Here is a 19,854-nt window from a genome sequence, read left to right as displayed (position 1 = left end):
TATATTCCCAGAGGTGGAATTGCTGGATCATATGGTAGTTTTATTTTTAGTTTTTTGAGGCTGAACCATATTGTTTTTCTTAGTGGCTGTACCAATTTACAATGCCACCAGCAGTGCACAAGGAATGCCTTTTCTCCACATCCATGCTAGCATTTGTTATCTCTTGTCTGTTTGATCATGGCCATTCTAACAGGTGTGAGATGATATCTCACTGTGGTTTTGATTTGCATTTCCCCAATGACTAGTGCTGTTGAACATCTTTTCATGTGCCTGTTGGCCTTTTGTATATCTGCTTTTAAAAAATGTCTATTCAGCTATTCAAGTCCTTTGCCCATTTTTAAAACTGGGTCATTTGTGTTTTTGCTATTGTGTTCTATGAACTCTTTATATATTTTGGATATGAATCCCTTATCAGATATATGGTTTGCAAATATTTTTTCCCATTCTGTAGGTTGTCTTTTCACTTGTTGTTTCTTTGGCTGCACAGAAGCTTTTTAGTTTGAGGTAGTCCCACTTGTTTATTTTTGATTTTGTTGCTTATGCTTTAGGTGTTGTATCCAAAGCATCATTACCAGTACCCATGTTAAGGAGCTTTATTCCTGTGTCTTCTAATAAGAGTTTCATGGTTTCAGGTCTTACATTTAAGTCCTTAATCAATTTTGAGTAAATTTTTTGTGAGTGGTGTAAGATAGTGGTTCACTTTCGTTCTTTTATATACAAATATTGAATTATACCAGCCCCATTTATTGAAGAAACTGTCTTTTATCCCTTGAAGTATTCTTGGCTCCTTTGTCAAATATTTACTTGGCTATATGTGCTTCAGTTTATTTCTTGGCTTTTGATTCTGTTTCATTGGTCTATTTGTCTATTTCTATGTAGTACCATACTGTTTTGTTTACTATAGCTTTATAGTATAGTTTGAAGCCAGGAAGTGTGATGCCTTCTGTTTTTTTCCCCTTTCTTAGGATTTCTTTGGTTATTTGGGGTCTTTCGTGGTTCCATATACATTTTAGGAGTGTTTTTTCTACTTCTATAGAAAATGCCATTGGAATCTTGATAGGGGTTGCGTTGAATCTATCGATGGCTTTTGGTAGTATTGACATTTTAATAATATTAATTCTTCTACTCTATAAACATGAATACCTTTCTGTTTATTTGTGTCTTTGATTTCTTTCATTAATGTCTTACAGTTTTCAGAATAGAAGTTTTTTGCCTCTCTGGCTAAATTTATTCCTAAATATTTTATTGTTTTTGATGCTGTCGTAGATGGGATCCATTTTTTTATTTCTTTTTCAGAAAATTCATGGTTAGTGTATAGAAATGCTACAGATTTTTGTATGTTAATTTTGTATCCTGCAACTTCATTGAAGTCATTGAATAGATCTGACAGATTTTTGGTTATGTCTTTAGGATTTTCTATATAAAATCATGTTACCTGTAAATAGAGATAATTTTACCTCTTCCTTTCCAATTCTGAAACTTTTACTTCTTTTTCTTGCCTGATTGTTCTAGGTAGAACTTTCAGTACCGTTTTGAATAGGAGTGGCGAGAATGGGCACTCTTTTCTTGTTCCTGATCTTAGAGGAAAGATTTTCAACCTTTGATTGTTGAATTTGTTGTTAACTATGGGCTTGTCATATATGGCCTTCAGTATGTTGAGATATGTTCTTGTATGCCTAGTTTGAGTTTTTATCATGAGCAGATGTTGAATTTTGTCAAGAATTTTTTCTGTGCCTATTGAAGTGATCATGTGATTCTTTTCTTTCATTCTATTAATGTGATGTACTGCATTAATTGATTTGCTTATGTTGAGTGATCCTTGTATCCCAGGGACAAATCCCACTTGATCGTGGTGAAAAATGCTTTTATGTGCTGCTGAATTTGGTTTGCTAGTGTTTTACTGAGAATTTTTGCATCTATTATTAATCAGGGATATTGGCCTGTAGTTTTCTTTTCTAATAGTGTCCTTTTCTGGTTTGGTATCAGGATAATGCTCGCCTCATAAATGAGTCTGGGAGTGTTCCAACCTCTTTGATTTTTTGGAAGTGTTTGAGAAGGATTGGTGTTTTCTTTAAATGTTTGGTAAAAGTCATCAGTGAAGCTATTTGGTTCTGGGCTTTTGTTCATTGGGAGGTTTTTGATTCCTGATTCAATCTTCTTAGTAGTAATCAGTCTATTCAGATTTTCTATTTCTTTCTGATTCAGTCTTGGTAAGTTGTATGTTTCTAAAAATTATTCCATTTCTTCTAGGTTGTCCATTTTGTTGGCATGTGGGTTGTTCAGAGTAGCCTCTTATGATCCTTTGTATTTCTGTGGTATCAGTTGTAATGTCTCCTGTTTCACTTATAATTTTGTTGATTTGGGTTTTCTCTCTTTTTTCCTTCAGTTAGTCTAGCTAAGGATTTGTCGATTTTGTTTATCTTTTCAAAGAACCAATTCTCAGTTTAGTTAATCTTTTTTATTGTTTTTCTGTTCTTTTTTCACTTATTCTTTTCTACTCTCAATTATTTCCTTTCTTCTGCTGACTCTGGGCTCAGTTTGTTCTTTTTTTTTTTCTCTTTAAAGATTTTATTTATTTATTTGACAGAGAGAGAGAGAGAGAGCCAGCGAAAGAGGGAACACAAGCAGGGGGAGTGGGAGAGGAAGAAGCAGGCTCCCAGCAGAGCAGAGAGCCTGATGTGGGGCTCGATCCCAGGACCCTGGGATCACGCCCTGAGCTGAAGGCAGACGCTTAACGACTGAGCCACCCAGGTGCCCTGGGCTCAGTTTGCTCTTTTTAGTTCCTTATGGTGTGGAGTTAGGTCGTTTATTTGGGATTTTTCTTGTTTCTTAATGTAGTCATTTATTGCTATGAACTTCCCTCTTAGAACTGCTTTTACCACATCCCATAGGTATGTTTCCATTTTTGTTTGTCTCAGGAAACTTTTTTATTTCCTCTTTAATTTCTTCTGTGATCCATTGGTTGTTCAAGAGAGTATTGTTTAATTTCTATGTGTTCGTGAATTTTCCAGTTTTCTTCTTTTTATTGATTTCTAGTTTCATGCTATTGTGGTTATAAGAGATATGTGGTATGTGGTATGATTTCAGTCTTCTCAAGTTTGCTAAGACTTCTTTTGTGGCCTATATATATGTGTGCCCTATATATATGGTCTATCTTAGAAAATGTTCCATATGTGCTTGAGAAGAATATGTATTATACTGTAGTTGGATAGAATGTTCTGTACATGCTTATCATGTTCATTTGGACTGTGGTGTTCAAATCTGCTGTTTCTTTACTGATTCTGTCTTGGTGATCTACCCATTGCCGAGAGTAGGTTTTCTTTATTTTTTGATTTTTTAGCAGCTTTACTATGATATATCTAGTTGTGATATTATTTATGTTTGTCTTTTTGGGGGGGCGTTCATAGGACTTCATGGCCTGATGTCTCTTGTCAGTTTTGGGAAATTGTCAGGCATTATCTCTCTTTTGTTAGTGATAATAGTACTTTATTAAGGCATATTTTATATATAGCAAAATACACAAGTATCAAGTGTATGGCTGGATCAATTTTGACAAATGTATAATGCTCATTTAATCATCACCCAGATGAAGATAATAGCATGTTTCTATCACCCCCAGAAAGTAATGTCATGTCTCTTTCTGATCAGTGCCCTCTCTTCCACCTTGTTGTAGTCACTGCTCCTGTTTATATATGTTTCCTATATTCATATAATTCAGGGATTCATATAAGTAGAGATCAAAGTGTGTTTGTGTCTGATCAAAGATTTTTTGTCTGACTTCTTCACTCACATAATGTTACTCAGATTAATCTATGTCGTTGAGGATATTAGTAGTTCTTTTAATTGCTAACTAAGTATTCCATTTTATGAATATACCACAGGTTTTTTCCCCCAACTCTAATATTGATGTACATTTGGTTTGTTTCAAGTTTATGGCAATATACATGAAGCTGCTATGAATATTTTATATAAAACTTGTGTGGGCATATGCATTCATTTCTCTTGGGCATATACATAGAAGTGTAATTGCTGGGTCATAGAGTTTATAAGAAAATTCTAAATAGCTCTGTAAAGTGTTTATGCCATTTTACATTTCACCCAATAATGTATGAAAGTTTCAGTTGCTATACACCCTCACTGACACTTGAAACTGTCAGTGTTTTGAATTTTAGCTATTCTGGTGGGTGTGTATCTCATTGTGGTTTTAGTTTGCATTTTCTGGATGACTGATGTTGAGTATCTTTTCAAATGCTTTTTGGTCATTCAGATATCTTATTTTGTGGAGTACCTGATAAAATCTTTCGCATAGGGATTAATTGGATTGTTTGCCCTTTTTTAAAATTTAAATTCAATTAGTCAACACATAGTACATCATTAGTTTTTGATGTAGTGTTCAATGATTCATTAATTGCATATAACACCTAGTGCTTATCAGATCGTGCCCCCCCTTCATGTCCATCACCCAATTACCCCAACCCCCCACCTCCCTCCCTTCTGCAATCCTCAGTTTGTTTCCTGGAGTCAAGAGTCTCTCATGGTTTTTCTCCCTCTCTGATTTCTTCCCATTCAGTTTTCCCTCCCTTCCCCTATGGTCCTCTACACTATTTCTTGTATTCCACATATTAGTGAAACCAAATGACAATTGTCTTTCTCTGATTGACTTATTTCACTTAGCATAATACCCTCCAGGTCCATCCACGTCGATGCAAATGGTAGGTATTCATCCTTTCTGATGGCTGAGGAATATTCCATTGTATATATGAACCACATCTTCTTTATCCATTCATCTGTTGAAGGACATCTCGGCTCCTTCTACACTTTGGCTGTTGTAGACATTGCTGCTATGAACATTGGGGTGCATGTGCCCCTTCTTTTCACTACATCTGTGTCTTTGGGGTAAATAGCCAGTAGTGCAATTACTGGGTCATAAGGTAGTTCTGTTTTAAACTTCTTTGATTATTGTTTTACAGTTGTTTTTTATGTAGTCTGGTAGGAGTCATTTGTTAGATTTATGTATTACCAATATTTTCCTTCAATATAGGATTGCCATTTTACTTTCCTAAGTCTTTTGATGAGCATGAGGTTTTAATTTTGATAAATTAAAATTTATTATTTTTTCATTTATGGTTAGTGCCTTTTATGTCCTAAGAAATATTTGCCTTCTCCAAGGTCAAGATGATAGTCTTCCTTGTTTTCTTTTGGAAACTTTATAGTTTAGCTCACACATTTAAGTGTTTAGCTTAATTTTTGTGTGTGGTAGGTATGGCTCATTTATTTCTTTATGGTTTGTTCAAGCATACTTTGTTGAAAAGTTTATTCTCTGACTTGTATTGGCCTCTTGGTCATATATATGTGAGCATATTTCTGGATGGTATTTTGTTTCAATGATCTCAATACCAGTACAAACTATCTTAATACTTTGGCTTTACAGTCTTGAAGTCAGATAGTGCAAGTCTCTGACTGTTTTTTTTTTTTGCCTATTTTAGGTCTAATGCATTTCCATGTATATTTTAATTCTAGTTAGTTAACATATAGTTAATATTGGTTAACATATAGTTAGCTAGTTAACATATAGTTAACATATAGTGTAATATTGGTTTCTTATTTGGAAAAATGTCTATTCATGTCTTCTGCCCATTTCTTAACTGGATTATTTGGTTTTTGGGTGTTGAGTTTGATAAATTCTTTATAGATTTTGTATACTAACCCTTTATAAGGTATGTCATTTGCAAATATCTTCTCCCTTTCCATCAGTTGCCTTTTAGTTTTGTTGATTATTTCCTTCCCTGTGTGGAAGCTTTTTATCTTGATGAAGTCCCAATAGTTCATTTTTGCTTTTGTTTCCCTTCCCTCTGGAGATGTGTCTAACAAGAAGTTGCTAGGCCTGAGGTCAAAGAGGTTGCTGCCTATGTTCTCCTCCAGGATTGTGACAGTGTCCTGTCTCACACTGAGGTCTTTCGTACATTTTGAATTTATTTTTGTGTTGGTGTAAGAAAGTGGCCCAGTTTCATTCTTCAGCGTGTTGCCGTCCAGTTTCCCAAAGCCATTTGTTGAAGAGACTGTCTTTTTTCCATTGGATATTCTTTCCTGCTTTGTCGAAGATTAGTTGACCACATAGCTGTCGGTCCATTTCTGGGTTCTTTATTCTGTTCCATTGATCTATGTGTCTGTTTTTGTGCCAGTACCATACTGTCTTGATGACTCCAGCTTTGTAATATAGCTTGAAGTCTGGAATCATGATGCCTCCAGCTTTGCTTTTCTTTTTCAGAATTGCTTTGGCTCTTTGGGGTCTTTTCTGGTTCCATACAAATCTTAGGATTGTTTGCTCTAGCTCTGTGAAAAACTCTGCTGGTAATTATCCTTTTAAGTTTACTGGTTTCCCTCTAAGCCCTACATTAGCTGTATCCCACAAATTTTGATTTGTTGTGTTTTCACTCTCATTCATTTAAAAATATTTAAAAATTTGTAGTCTCACCATTTGCATCGACATGGAACTGGAGGAAATTATGCTAAGTGAGATAAGTCAAGCAGAGAAAGACAATTATCATATGGTTTTACTTATATGTGAAACATAAGGAATAGCATGGAGGGCATTAGGAGAAGGAAGGGAAAAATGAAGAGGGGGAAATCAGAGGGGGAGACAAACCATGAGAGACTATGGACTCTGGGAAACAAACCTGAGGGTTTCGGGTGGGGGGGGTGGGTTAGCCCAGTGATGGGTATTAAGGAGGGAATGTGTCGTAATGAGCACTGGGTGTTATACGCAAACAATGAATCACGGAACACTACATCAAAAACTAATGATGTGGGGTGCCTGGGTGGTGCAGTCATTAAGCGTCTGCCTTCGGCTCAGGGCATGATCCCAGCGTTCTGGGATTGAGCCCCACATCAGGCTCCTCTGCTAAGAGCCTGCTTCTTCCTCTTCTACTCCCCCTGCTTGTGTTCCCTCTCTCTCTGGCTGTCTCTCTCTGTCAAATAAATAAATGAATAAATAAATGAATAAATAAATAAATAAATAATCTAAAAAAAAAAAACAAAAAAACACAAAAAAACTAATGATGTACTGTATGGTGACTAACATAACATAATAAAATAAAATAAGATAATTTTTTTTTAGTACTAGATCTTCTTTTGCCTGTGTTATTTAGGAGAATGTTTTTTAATTTCCGAATATTTGGGTTCTAGCAATTTTTTGTTTTGATTTCTACAGTAATTCACTGTAATCAGTGAATTTTTTAATATTTCAAGGATGTCATATGCCATTGTTTTTGATAGTGAAACAAATTATAAGACAGAAATTTGACCCCATTCTTATGATTTTATCCCTAAATGTAATAGGATATATTTTCTCTGCCTCTTTTAAAAATTTTCTCCTTATTTTTGGTATTTAATAGTAGTAATGTAGTTTCATTATGATCCGCTTAAGTGTAGTGGTGCTTATTCTGCTTGAAGTTTGTTAAAGTTCTTGAATTTGAGTTTCCTGTTTGTCATCAGTTTTGGAAAAATGTTGGGTGCTATCGTTTCCAGGTATTTATTCTGCCCCTTGCTTTTTCTCCTCTCCTCTTGGGATTAAAAAAAAAATATTTGTTATTGTTTCAGAGGTCTCAGGTACTCCATTTCCCCTATGTTTTTTGAAAAAATAAAATAAAAAAAGTTTATCTGTGCTTTAGTTGGGTTTATATTAACCTGTCTTCAAGTTTACTAATCCTTCTTCTGCTGTGTCCAATATTTTTTTTAAAAAGTCTATTTAACTATATATATATTTTTTTCGTTTGTTTGGTTTTGTTTTTCTTATCCCTCTTTCTGGAATTCCAATGACATATATGGTAGACCTTTCTCCTGTGTCTCCTATGAATAATTTTTGTATTTTCTTCCCCGATATCATCTTTCTCTGCTTCATGCTGAATCTTTTTTCCAACTTATCTTCCTATTCACTAATTCTTTAGCTTCCCAATTATATTTAGTTTTGTTAATTATATTTTTAAGTTCTAGAATTCCCATTTGGTGCTTTAAAAAAGAAATCCCATTCCTTGATGATATTTTCTAACTTGTCTTTTACTTCACAGAACATATTAAGCATAGTTATTTTAAAGTTTGTTTCTGATAATTAAATTTTCTGAATCTCTGGAAATTCTGATTTTATTGTCTTTTTTTTTTTCTTTTGGTTTACCTGTCTTGAATTTTTATGTGTTTTTAAATTGTGTGCAGGACAATCGATAGAAAAACTATAGAGCTAATTTGAGGTTTGGAATCTTTTATTTCTTCAGATAGGGTTTGCTTTTGACTTTGGAAATTTTGAGGCTATGGACTTTAGCAATCCAGGTCACCTAAATGCAGCTCAATAAAAGACCTGTGGTCCATTCTTGAGATGATTTGAGGCTGGTCTTCAGTCCCTTTGAGGGTTGGTCTAATTCAGGTTCCCTTTACTCTATGGTATGGCATTTTGGGACCTCTGCCCACATTCTAGGGAGATTTTTAGGTCTGCATTCCTTGATTGTCCCCAGATTTCAATTTTTCTTCCCGTACTTCAAAGAGTTTGTTGAAATATGCTCATCTTGTGGAATTGGCAGATAGAGAAGGAAGCAAAGGAGGAAGCATGGCCTTAAATGCCATTTTCACCTTTTGATGATTCTTTCTTTTTTGGACCGTGGCCCTATAATTCTCCCATCATGTTCTCTTTTGTTTTTTTGTTTTTTCTTTTTGGTTGGTTGGTTTTGCTTTTAATCTTGTCCAGTTTTCTAATTTTTCTCAGTAGGACAATCAGCTTGAGTTAATTTGTCTGTCATTTGTGGGGAAATGGAACCTAAACTCTTTTTCTGTAATATTTTCAAAAGTGGAATGTAGGTCATACATATTTTTTGAGTTCAGCATATATAAGAATATCTTTCTATTTCTTCACACAAGAAAGAAAACTGCTTCATTGTGAAAAATATGTAAATATTGTTTCATAGTTTTCTGGCATTTCGAATTATAGAAGACAAATCTTAAATCAGTGTGATTTGTCTGAAATCCTTTTGGTTGTTCTTAATTCTTGGAGATTTAATTATTAAAAAAACTGTTCTTAAACATATATATTTTTAAAGATTGATTTATTTATTTATTTGAGAGAGAGGGACAGAGAGAACGAGTGGAAGGGGCAGAGGGAATAGGAGAGAGAATCTCAAGCAGACTCCATGCTGAATGAGAAGCCCAACTCAGGGCCTGATCTCATGACCCTGAGATTACAACCTGAGCTGAAGCCAAGTGTTGGAGGCTCTACCGATGGTGCCACGCAGGAGCCCGTTAAGTATTTTTTATATATGAGTATTATTTAAATGACTTTTGCCTATACCATTAAGAGTGCTTTCAATCTGGAAATTCAGGTCCTTTTTCAGTCTTTTTAAGGAAATTTCTCATTAATGAAATTTTAAATTATTTCTTTCTTCAAATTGTTTTGGTATGTTACTCAGGAATACCTGTAATTCATAGGTCAGATTTTCATCTTCTGTGCTATATAGCTATTCTAACCACTATTTTTCATATTTTTATCTTTTATATTCTTAGCTTCTCAGGTGGGTTTACTGCATAACTTACTTGACTTTTCCCCCAAGTCAGCTCTATTTATTGCTTTGAATTAGGGTTTCTAATTTTGCTCTTTTATTTTTAGTTTAATTATACTTATCATATCTCTTGTCCAAATTCATTTTTATCTCATTCTGTTAGCTTCCCATCTCACCATGAATTTCTATGACTTTCTACTGCTGTTTTTGTAGAGGCCATGTGTTCTCTCATCAAGTTGCAGATGCTGCAGTACCTTCCTAAAATATTTTGATTCATAGACTAGATAGTTTTCAGACATGTTTTCTCTGAGGTGTCGACATAATATTCTTTACTTTGAAGTATCTATTTGATTGGACCTTCATTTTTTCTTTTTAAAATCAATTTTGCTGGTCCCATTAGTGGCCAAGTGAGTCTGGACTGTACCCCATGGTGGCGCTGTCCTGGCCCACGTAGCAGCCAGGTGAGCCTGAACCAGGAATGAAGTCCCATCAGTGGGGAATATCTTGTACCCGGCTTCCCTCTCTTCATCTGGAGGGTGCAGAGGTCTGAGCCAGGCTAGGAGTGTTGGCCTCTTTGACCAGATGCACATATGTGTTCACCTAAGGGAACCTCATCTGTGTGAATGAGGAGGCTGTAGCCAGGCTACTGGAACACTGGCCACCCCTGTAGTAACAACTAGATTGCTGTGTGTCCTGATTGCTAGGTTCATTCCATATATGTGCAAAGACTTGAGCCAGGATGCATGGGTTCCATCCTGGCTCCAGCATGACCTTGCTGCATGACCTTGTCAAGTTACTTGAGCATTCTGTGCTGGATCTATGACGTTTGAGGATACAGCCATGGACTTAACTATGGAAGCGTGTCAGCAGCTTGATTTTGCTTAGAGGACTGTTTTGGGGACGTGATGGTAGAAAAAGATAGGAACCTCACATCAGTGGGATGCCCTGTTTCCATGTCAGATGTGATCTTCAAATTGGAGCCAGGAGAAGAGCTGTGGATGGTGGTAGAAGGAACACCACCTCTAGGCTGGTCTGGGAGATGACTGGGGAATTGGTAATCAAATAGGAATACACCAAGAATATGAGAAGAGACTTCTGAATCAAGCAAACCGCATCTATGATAAAACACATACTGAGCAGAAAGGCTATGGATACGAAGCTTTTGCAAACATATTTCATCTCATCTCATTCACAAACATATTTTATCCCATCAAGACAAAAACTCCATGAGCATGTCTTAGGTGGAAGGTGTTTAAAAGATAACTTAGATTTCCTTAATTTAGAAGAAAGAAACTTCATGAACTTAATGGAGATGAAAAGTCATTCAGTTATAAGTAATTTCAAATGAAGCATGACAAAATTCATATACATAAGAAAACCTATGAATGTGGGAACGTTTTTAGTCAGAAGTCCTATCTGAATGGACACCAGAAGGTCCATCCTGGAGAGAACCTTATGGATGTAATGAGTGTGAGGAAGTCTTTACTGATCAATCATCTTTTACTAGACACATGAGATCTCATACAGGTGAGAGAAACTATGAATGCAAATTCTACCAGAAAGCCTTTAGTAGAAAAATGTACCTCATTATACACCAGAGAATTCAAACTAAAGAGAAACTCTTTGAAAGTGGAAATGCCTTCAGTAGTAGTTCTTATCTTAATCAGCATGAGAAAAGTGCACATTGGTAATAAGCCCTATAACTGTAATTAATGTGGGAAGCTATCCAGTCTGTGGTAAGTTGTTACAGCAGCCCTGACAGACTAAGACATCATTATTGCATATAAACTTCAAATCATCAAAATTACTTTGGCAAGAAGAATTCTGAAATATTTTTCTCTTCTGAACTTGCGTCAGTTAGGATTCCTTTGTTTTGGAAATGACACTACATTAAAACTGATTTAACAAAAAAAATTATTAGTACATATCATGGGAAAGTCCGTTATAGCTATTTAAAAGGAAGGGAAAGAGATAATTTGACATCTTGCAAAAAGACTCAATATTGACTCTTCTGATCCATGAACATGGCATATCTAACCATTTATTTAGGCCTTTTTAATTTTCTCTCAGCGATGTTTGCTAGTTTTCAGTGTATAGGGCTTATAGATATTTTGTTAAAGGTTTTCGTAAATACTTTATGGGTTTGGATGCTATTGTAAACTGTATTTACAAATTTAATATTCTACTTGTTTATTGCCATTACATAAAAATGTAATTGATTTTTGTATTTTAACTTTATATCCAGTGACCTTGCTAAACTCACTTACTAGTTTTTGTAGCCTATTTGTAAGTTTCTTCAGATTTTCTGTGTACATGATTATACTCTCTTGCAAATAAATATAATTAAAAATTTTCTTCTTCCTTCCTAATTTGTTTGTCTTCCTAATTTGCTTGCCTGCTGCCTTTCCTCCCTCCTGCCCTCTCTCTATCTATTCTTGCCTTCTTTCCCACCTATCCTCCTCCTTTCTCTCTTTCTTTTTTCTCATTGCTCTGGCTCGTATCTCCAGTGTTGAATAGAAGTGCTACAAGTGAGTATCTTTGTTTTCTCCCCCAGTCTCTAGGGGGCATGTATTCAGACTTTCAGCATTAAATCTGATGTTGGTTGAAGGCTTTCCGCAGATGCTTTTTATCAAAGTGAGGAAGTTCTTCTCTATTCTTAGTTTACTGAGAGTTTTTATCATGAGTGAATGTCAATTTTAGTCAAATACATTTTCTTCTGTTGAGATAATCACATGACTTCTTTCCTTTATTTTGTTGATATGGTAAATTTCGTTGATTTGCTTTGCATTGTGAATCCAGCCTTATATTACCTGGGATAAGTTCCATATTTCCAGTTATATTATGTTGCCAGACTCAATTTGCTAGTTTTTGTTAAGTTTTCTTGCTCCTACATTTACGAGGGACATTGATCTAGTTTTCTTTTATTATAATTGTCATCTGGTTTTGTTTACAGAGTAATGCTGACCTCATAAAATGAGCTGGGAAGAGTTTCCTCGGGTTCTATTTTCTGAGTTTTTGTAGAATTTGTAGTATTTATTCCTTAAATAGTTAATAGAATTCACTGGTGAATCCATCTGGACTTGGGGTTTTCTCTGTAGGAAGGTTTCACATTATCAATTCAATTTAATGTTATGGGGCATTTAAGTTTTCTACTTTTTATTTAGTCATATTTGTAATTTGTAATCTGTTTTTTGAGGAATAAACGATTTATGCATTTTGTCTAACTTGCCAAATTTATTGACATATCTGTAGGATCTGTGGTGATGCCCTACTTTTCTTTTTTTTTTTTTTTTAAGATTTTATTTATTTATTTGACAGAGATAGAGACAGCCAGCGAGAAAGGGAACACAAGCAGGGGGAGTGGGAGAGGAAGAAGCAGGCTCATAAGGAGGAGCCTGATGTGGGACTTGATCCCAGAATGCCAGGATCACGCCCTGAGCTGAAGGCAGACACTTAACTGCTGTGCCACCCAGGCACCCCTTTACTTTTCATTCTTGATACTGAGAATTTGTTTTTTTCTCTATTTTTCATCAGGCTAGCTAGGTGGCTCATCAGTTTTATTGAACTTTCCAAAGAACCAGCACTTGATTTTATGATTTTCTCTGTTGGCTTCTTGTTTCCAAGTTCATTGATTTCTGCTTCTATCTTTATAATTCCTCCTATTAAGATTGATTTTAACTTGTTCTCTTTCTGTTGTATTAAGATAGAAGCATAAATTGTTAATGTTGGACCTTTTATATTATCTAAGAATTTAAAGTCATAGCATTTAGTTTCATCCCACAAATTTGATATGCTGTGATTTCATTGTATTTCAATACAGAATATTTTCTAATATTCCTTATGATTTTTCCTTTTTTTTTTTTTTAAAGATTTTATTTATTTATTTGACAGAGATAGAGACAGCCAGCGAGAGAGGGAACACAAGCAGGGGGAGTGGGAGAGGAAGAAGCAGGCTCATAGCGGAGGAGCCTGATGTGGGGCTCGATCCCGGAACGCCGGGATCACGCCCTGAGCCGAAGGCAGACGCTTAACCGCTGTGCCACCCAGGCGCCCCTGATTTTTCCTTTGATATATGGGTTGTTTAGAAGCCTGATTAAGTGCACAAATATTTTGTGGTTTTTAAGATATCTTTTTATTTATTTCTAGTTTAATTTCATTGTGGTCAGGAAATTTACTCTATGATTTCATTCCATTGGAATTTTTGAGCCTTATTTTATGGACCGGAATACTGTCTCAAGACTGAGAGAGGATTGTTGAAATTTACAGTGCTAATTATGGACTTATTTCTCTTTCAGTTCTGTCAGTTTTGCTTCATTTAATTAGAAACTCTATCATTAGATGCACACATATTTATGACCGTTATGTCATTTTGATGAATTGACTCTTTTATTGTGAAATATTCTTCTCTATTACTGGTAATATTCTTTGTTCTGCAGTCTTCTTGTCTCATATTTATATAGACACACCAGCTTTCTTTATAACTTCTTGTATTAGTGTAGTGTAACTTTTTCTATCTGTTAACTCTTTTAAAAAATACTTATTTGGGTAATCTCTACACCCAGTGTGGGGCTCAAGTTCACAACAAGAGTTGCAAGCTCTTCTGACTGAGCCAGCCCAGGCGCCCCGCTGTTTACTTTTAACTTATCATCTTTATATTTCAAGTGTGTTTCACACAGGCAACATATATTTGGGTAATGTTTTTTGAAATAGTTAAATCCTTTTTTACAATCTTTGCCTTTTAGACTATTTGCATGCCATGTAATTATTGTTTAGGCCATTTACATTTAATGTAATTGTACATATGGTTGAGCTTAAGTCTATCATCTTACACTTGTTTTCTATTTGTCCCGTCTATTCTTTGTTCCTTTTCTTTTTACTGTCTTGTCTTCTTTTTTGTTAATTGTTTTTAGTATTCCATTTTATCTCTGTATTGAATTATTAGCTATACCATTTTTAAGAAGAATTGCTCTAGGGTTTACGATATGTACCTTTAACTTCACAGTCTACCTTCAAATAATATTATACTAGTTTACACGTAATATAAGAACCCTGTGTACTTCCATTTCCTCCCTCCCATCCTTTTTTGTTCTTGTTATCAAATATTGACTACTATGTATATTATTAGTCTCATAATACATGGCTGTTATTGTTTTAAACAGTAAATCATTTTTAATAATATGCAAATATAGGTAGAAAGTCTTTTGTGTTTATTCCCCGTATTTGCCACATGTAGAACTCTTTATGCCTTTGTGGATGTCCTAGCTTCCATCTGGTATCATTTTCCTTCAGCCTTCCTTTAAAGTTTCTTGTTGTGGAGCTCAGCTGGCAATGAATTCTCTTATCTTGTGTTTGTCTTCAAATAGTCATTATTTCATATTCATTTGAAGGATATTTTCACTGGGTATAGAATTCTAGGTTGACAGTTTTTTTCTTTCAGCCTATTAAAGATGTCGTTCCATTGTCTTCTGGCTTGCATTGTTTCTGACGAGAAATCAGCGATCATTCTTATCTTTGTTCCCCTGTAAGTAATGTGTCTTTTTTTTCCTCCTGGCTGCTTTTAAGATTTTCTCTTTATCATGGTTTTTCATCAGTTTGATTATAATGAGTTTTGGTGTGATTTTCTTTGCTTTTATTTTATTTATTTATTGAGCTTCTTGGATCTGTGGACTTAGAGTTTTAAATCAAATTTGAAAAATTTTGTCATTGTTTTTTTAAATATCTCCTTCCTCCACCTTTTGCTCCTTTTGGACTTTTAACCAGTTGTGCTTTATACTGCCTAATATTTTCCCACAGCTCACTGAAGCTCTTTTTATTTTTCTTCCAGTACTTCAGTTTTGGTAGTTTCCACTGTTATGTCTTCTAATTCACTGATCTTTCCCTATGCATTGTCTAATCTGCCATTAAGCACGTTCAGTGAATTTTCCATGTCCTATATTATATTTTTAATTTTAGAAATTCCATTTGGTTCTTTTATTATATCTTCATCTTTGTTGTCATTGTGTTCATGTTTTCCTTAGAATGTTTATAATAGCTGTTTTTAAGTCCTTGTTTGCTAATCACCTCATCTCTATAATTTCTGGGCTTTTTTCTATTTGTCAGTTTTTTCCCCCTGATTATGGGTAATATTTTCCTCCTTTTCAAATATCGAATAATTTTTTACTGAATGCTGGTCTTTATGAGTATTACATTATTGAATATCTGGATTTTGTTGTCTTCCATTATAGTTTTTCAAAGTTTGTTTTGGCTGTCAAGTTACTGGTGGATCAGCTTGACCCTTTTAGGCTTGTTCTTATGCTTTGTTAGGGTGAGCCTGGAATAGCCTTTTCCCTAATGTTAGGTTAGCCCTACTGCTAAGGTATGACCTCCTAGAGCCTGTATTGAATGTCTCAGGTTTTCACTGAGTTCCCTTTGCTCTGGTTGGTTAGAACTTGAACATCTCTCAGACCCGTATGAGATGTAGGAATTATTCTGCTTACAGATCCTCCATAGTTGTTCTCTATGCAGCCTACGGAGTTTTGTCTTGCGCATGTTCTGCTTTTTATAAAGCCAAAGACCTAAAAGGATTCTTACTCAGATTTCTGGAGCTCTTTCTTTACATAACTCCCTCTTCTTTGCTATACTACCCAGCCAATATAAGCCACCTTGCCTCTTTAAACTCGTTTTTGTCCCCTCAATTCAATGAAACCACCCTACTGTGCTTATCTTTCTCCTTCCATATCTAAGGTCTGGAAAGTGCTTCCAGGAAGAAAGCCAGGGTGATTGTGGGACTGACTTTACTGTTTCTCTTCTCTCAAGGATCATTATCCTACAGTATGTAGTCCAGTTTCTGAAAACAGTTATTTTGTATATATTTTCAGTTTTCTAGTTGTTTATGATGGGAGGGCAAGTCTAATACCAGTTACTCTGTTGTAGTTGGAAGCAGATTTCTTGTCTGCCATGTTTTTACATTTTATTTTTTTGTTTGTTTTTATTTTCAAATGAAGGGAGCTCTATCATGACTATATTTCCCATATGGTAAGATACGTTGATTGATCCTATATCGGAACCAATTGTAGTGATTTTCCCAATTAAAAATACCTGTTCTCTACCCTTAAAGATTTTGATTCAGCAGATTAAACACGAGTTTCAGGTATCATATTTTTGAAATCTTGACAAGTGATTTTTGATACACAAGAAAAGTGAAGAATCCCTCTTCTGGTAAGTTTAAATCTAGTGTGATTTGGCAAACTAAATGGGGTATCCTACAATCTATCCTTAACTCAGTGACACTCTGTAAAAATGAAATAAAATATTAGAGGATTAGGACCTCCTAGATATCCCCACCAACTACGTATAAAGCATTAATTTCTGACAAAGCAGGAGTCTTTAGAGCCCTGATCAAGTGCTATGGCTGTTGTACATTCTTATTTCCTTGTGCCTTTGCCATAGTGGTTGTTATATATCTTGAATATTACTTCTATCTGTAAGTGTCAAGACTTCTTAATATTTATAAAGTGATCTGCAAATATTCTTATAATACAGGGATTCAGTAATGGCTAGCAGATCTCATATCATGTGCCAACTCTGTTTATTAGTGGTAACTTTCTGGAGCTCTGTGTTGAGAAGGATTCTAAGGCCACTTCTGGACTCAGCAGGAAGGAATGCTCTTATGGATTAGTGATATCTGTCATGAGTTTGGGATTGGAGGAATGAGACACACATCCTATGTATTTGCAACTCCTATATTGGTTAAAGGCAGTCTTTTTTTTTTTTTCCCTAGGTTTCTTTAGTTACACAAGAAAACTTGTTGCTGCTCTCTATATTCATCTTGACTTTTCCACATGTAGGAAACATATTATAGTTATGGAATGCCTGTATTAAAATTATTTCTTCATTTATCCATTCCTTACTGATTTATTTATTCTTTAGTTATCTCTAAAAATATAATCGATATGATACTGTGTTTTTAGAGTAGTGGTTTTTGGTCTGTACTTCTTGTCTTCTTTTAAAATAAATTGACCCATTATGTAGTTTTTAAAATCAATGGCTCTGTTGACCTTATTTTCCTCAGTTTCAAATCTGACACATAATCTTATATCTAGTCTAATCATAGGCTAGAAGATTTGAAGTTGGAACACCCCTGGACAGAAAACTTTATATGGTCTGGAATATTAATAATAAATATTTTTGAATTATAATTGGACATAAGTAAGAATATCCTCTCATTTGCAAATTCTTGTATATTAGGCCAATCATAGTCCTATAAGATTAGTATTTGGCAATTTAGAAAAATTTCCTACTTTCAAACATGTAATTTTATTGCATTTTTAAATGATGGAGTATTGTTAGATAAGTGCTATGGACTACTGAATCATCTAGATGAAGATAATTACTTGTTGTGAGTTTCATTCTGATCTATCCCAGATCACTTGGTCTTATCCTCATTCTATATGCATACTGTGTTAAGGAGTGGGTATTAGCAAACTAGCAAATATTAGTCTGTGGTGTGAGAAAGAGATATATTTCATTTGGGGAAGAAATTCATCTTTCCAGTCTCCACATTTGATGAGAATGGGGTGGGACATGGAATAGTGGAGGTTTCCTTACCATTTTTTTCAGTTATCGTCAGTTTGAAATACTTCCTGGTGCCAGAAATCTACAATGTTCATCTTAGTATATACTACAATGAAAAGAGCAGTGTTGAGAACCGAGAGCTAGAGGTTCTAGTCTCAGCTTGTCAGTTACTAACTCTGTGACCATTGTGGGCTACTTAACCTTTTTAACTTTCACTTACTCATACATGAAATGAGATTAATAATCTGCTATACCTATTCTACAGTTGTTGGCAGGATGAAGTAAAACCATAGGTGTGAAAACCTTGGAGAACTTACTAATAGTATATCATTGTGAGGTACTATTATGGTACTGTGTATGCCACCTTATACTAGCTTGTCTCTACCCGTGGGAAAATAGATGGGGTTGTGATATCTTTGTTCAATTTTTAAATTTGTCATAGATTTAAAAAATGATTATCTTAGGAAGCCTTCTGATGATGGTTCTACTTAGAAGGAAGAAACCTAGTGTAATATCTGCTACGCTTTTACTAAGGCACTAATAAGTTCAATGAGGAGTATTCATCAGCTATGTTTTGCTTTACAGCTTGGAATCCCATCCACTGCCAGCACATTGAATGCCACAACGCAATTAACAAGCCAGCTGTGAAGGTACTGTTTTATTAGACCAGGTTCCATATTGTATTGTCAGTGGTCAGATTATCAGGAGCAAATTGCCAAATGTAATGGAGTAGACTGCATCCTTCTCTGTAAAGCAGAGGCCTGTGCTCTGTAGTAAACTCAAGCGCCTCCATGTTCAATATGACTGTACTTTGGTGAATTGGTTCAGGACAGAGCAATGAATAGTGGTGACTGAAGGTTTGGCTATGAGTTCTTGGTCAAGTGTTGTGTAGCAATGAGTAATTATCAGAATAGTCCTGGTGAAACACTTACAAAATCCTTATTTGGCTTCTATCTGAGTTAATAAATTCCGGGAAATGTACTTTGCCCCTGTTTCACTCATTTCAAATTATGAGTGTTTAGCGTATGACTGTGAGTTCAAGAGTCCTATGACCAGAATAGATAAAATTGTTAAGTTTTGGCTCAGATCACAGATATGACTTAGTCAAGATGACTGAGAGGTAGTTGGGCAGCAAACACATGGAAAAGTATCTTAGAGATAAGGGAACAGTGGTTTAGAGAGGCCAAGACAATTTCCTAAGCCAGAACCAGGTACTTTGACTCTCAGCCTTATTCTTTTTCTACCACCACAAATTTCCCTGTCTTGTTATAACCCTGAATCTTTGAATTTGAATGTTGAGAAAAATAATCCCAACTTTTAACAAAATTGTTTGTGGTATATTTGTTGGATACAATACTTGGCTGGAGAGACCAGTGTCTGGATTTGTAAGGATTAATTTTTATATTATGAAGAGTGGGAGTTACATCAAATCATCAGAGTTCACAGATACTTTTTAGAACCTAGTGTCCTCGGAGTTTGCCTCCCTTCTACAGACAAGAAGACTGTAAAGATTACCAAATAATAGAAACATAATAGTATCATTTTATAGAAACAGTAGAAGAGGTAAAATGAGATATAAGAAATATAAATGGAACCAAAAAGAAATACAAATGGACCTCAGAATATGTTTCATATACCAAAAATGTCAGAGGAGTGCCAATAATAACATTGTCATCCAGATGTATCTTACTAGTAGAGGACATTCTTGTATTATTATGCTTCATCTCTGCTTTCGATAAAGGCGGATTGAATGAATTTATGT

General features: G+C 35.0%; 1 protein-coding gene across 1 annotated transcript in view; it reads left to right on the top strand.

Moving 5' to 3' along the window:
- Positions 1-19,854, top strand: part of UNC79 (unc-79 homolog, NALCN channel complex subunit) — a 212,821-nt gene that overhangs the window by 51,604 nt on the left and 141,363 nt on the right. The window contains exon 8 of the mRNA XM_044389950.3: positions 18,678-18,742. Coding sequence (XP_044245885.2) covers positions 18,678-18,742 — 65 coding nt within the window. The remainder of the gene's footprint in view (positions 1-18,677; positions 18,743-19,854) is intronic.

The sequence above is a fragment of the Ursus arctos genome, unplaced genomic scaffold (genome assembly GCF_023065955.2).
Source record: "Ursus arctos isolate Adak ecotype North America unplaced genomic scaffold, UrsArc2.0 scaffold_25, whole genome shotgun sequence".
NCBI classification, from domain to species: Eukaryota; Metazoa; Chordata; class Mammalia; order Carnivora; family Ursidae; genus Ursus; species Ursus arctos.
The sequence above is the reverse complement of the archived record's forward strand: the minus strand, read 5'-3'. Positions and strand labels throughout refer to the sequence as shown.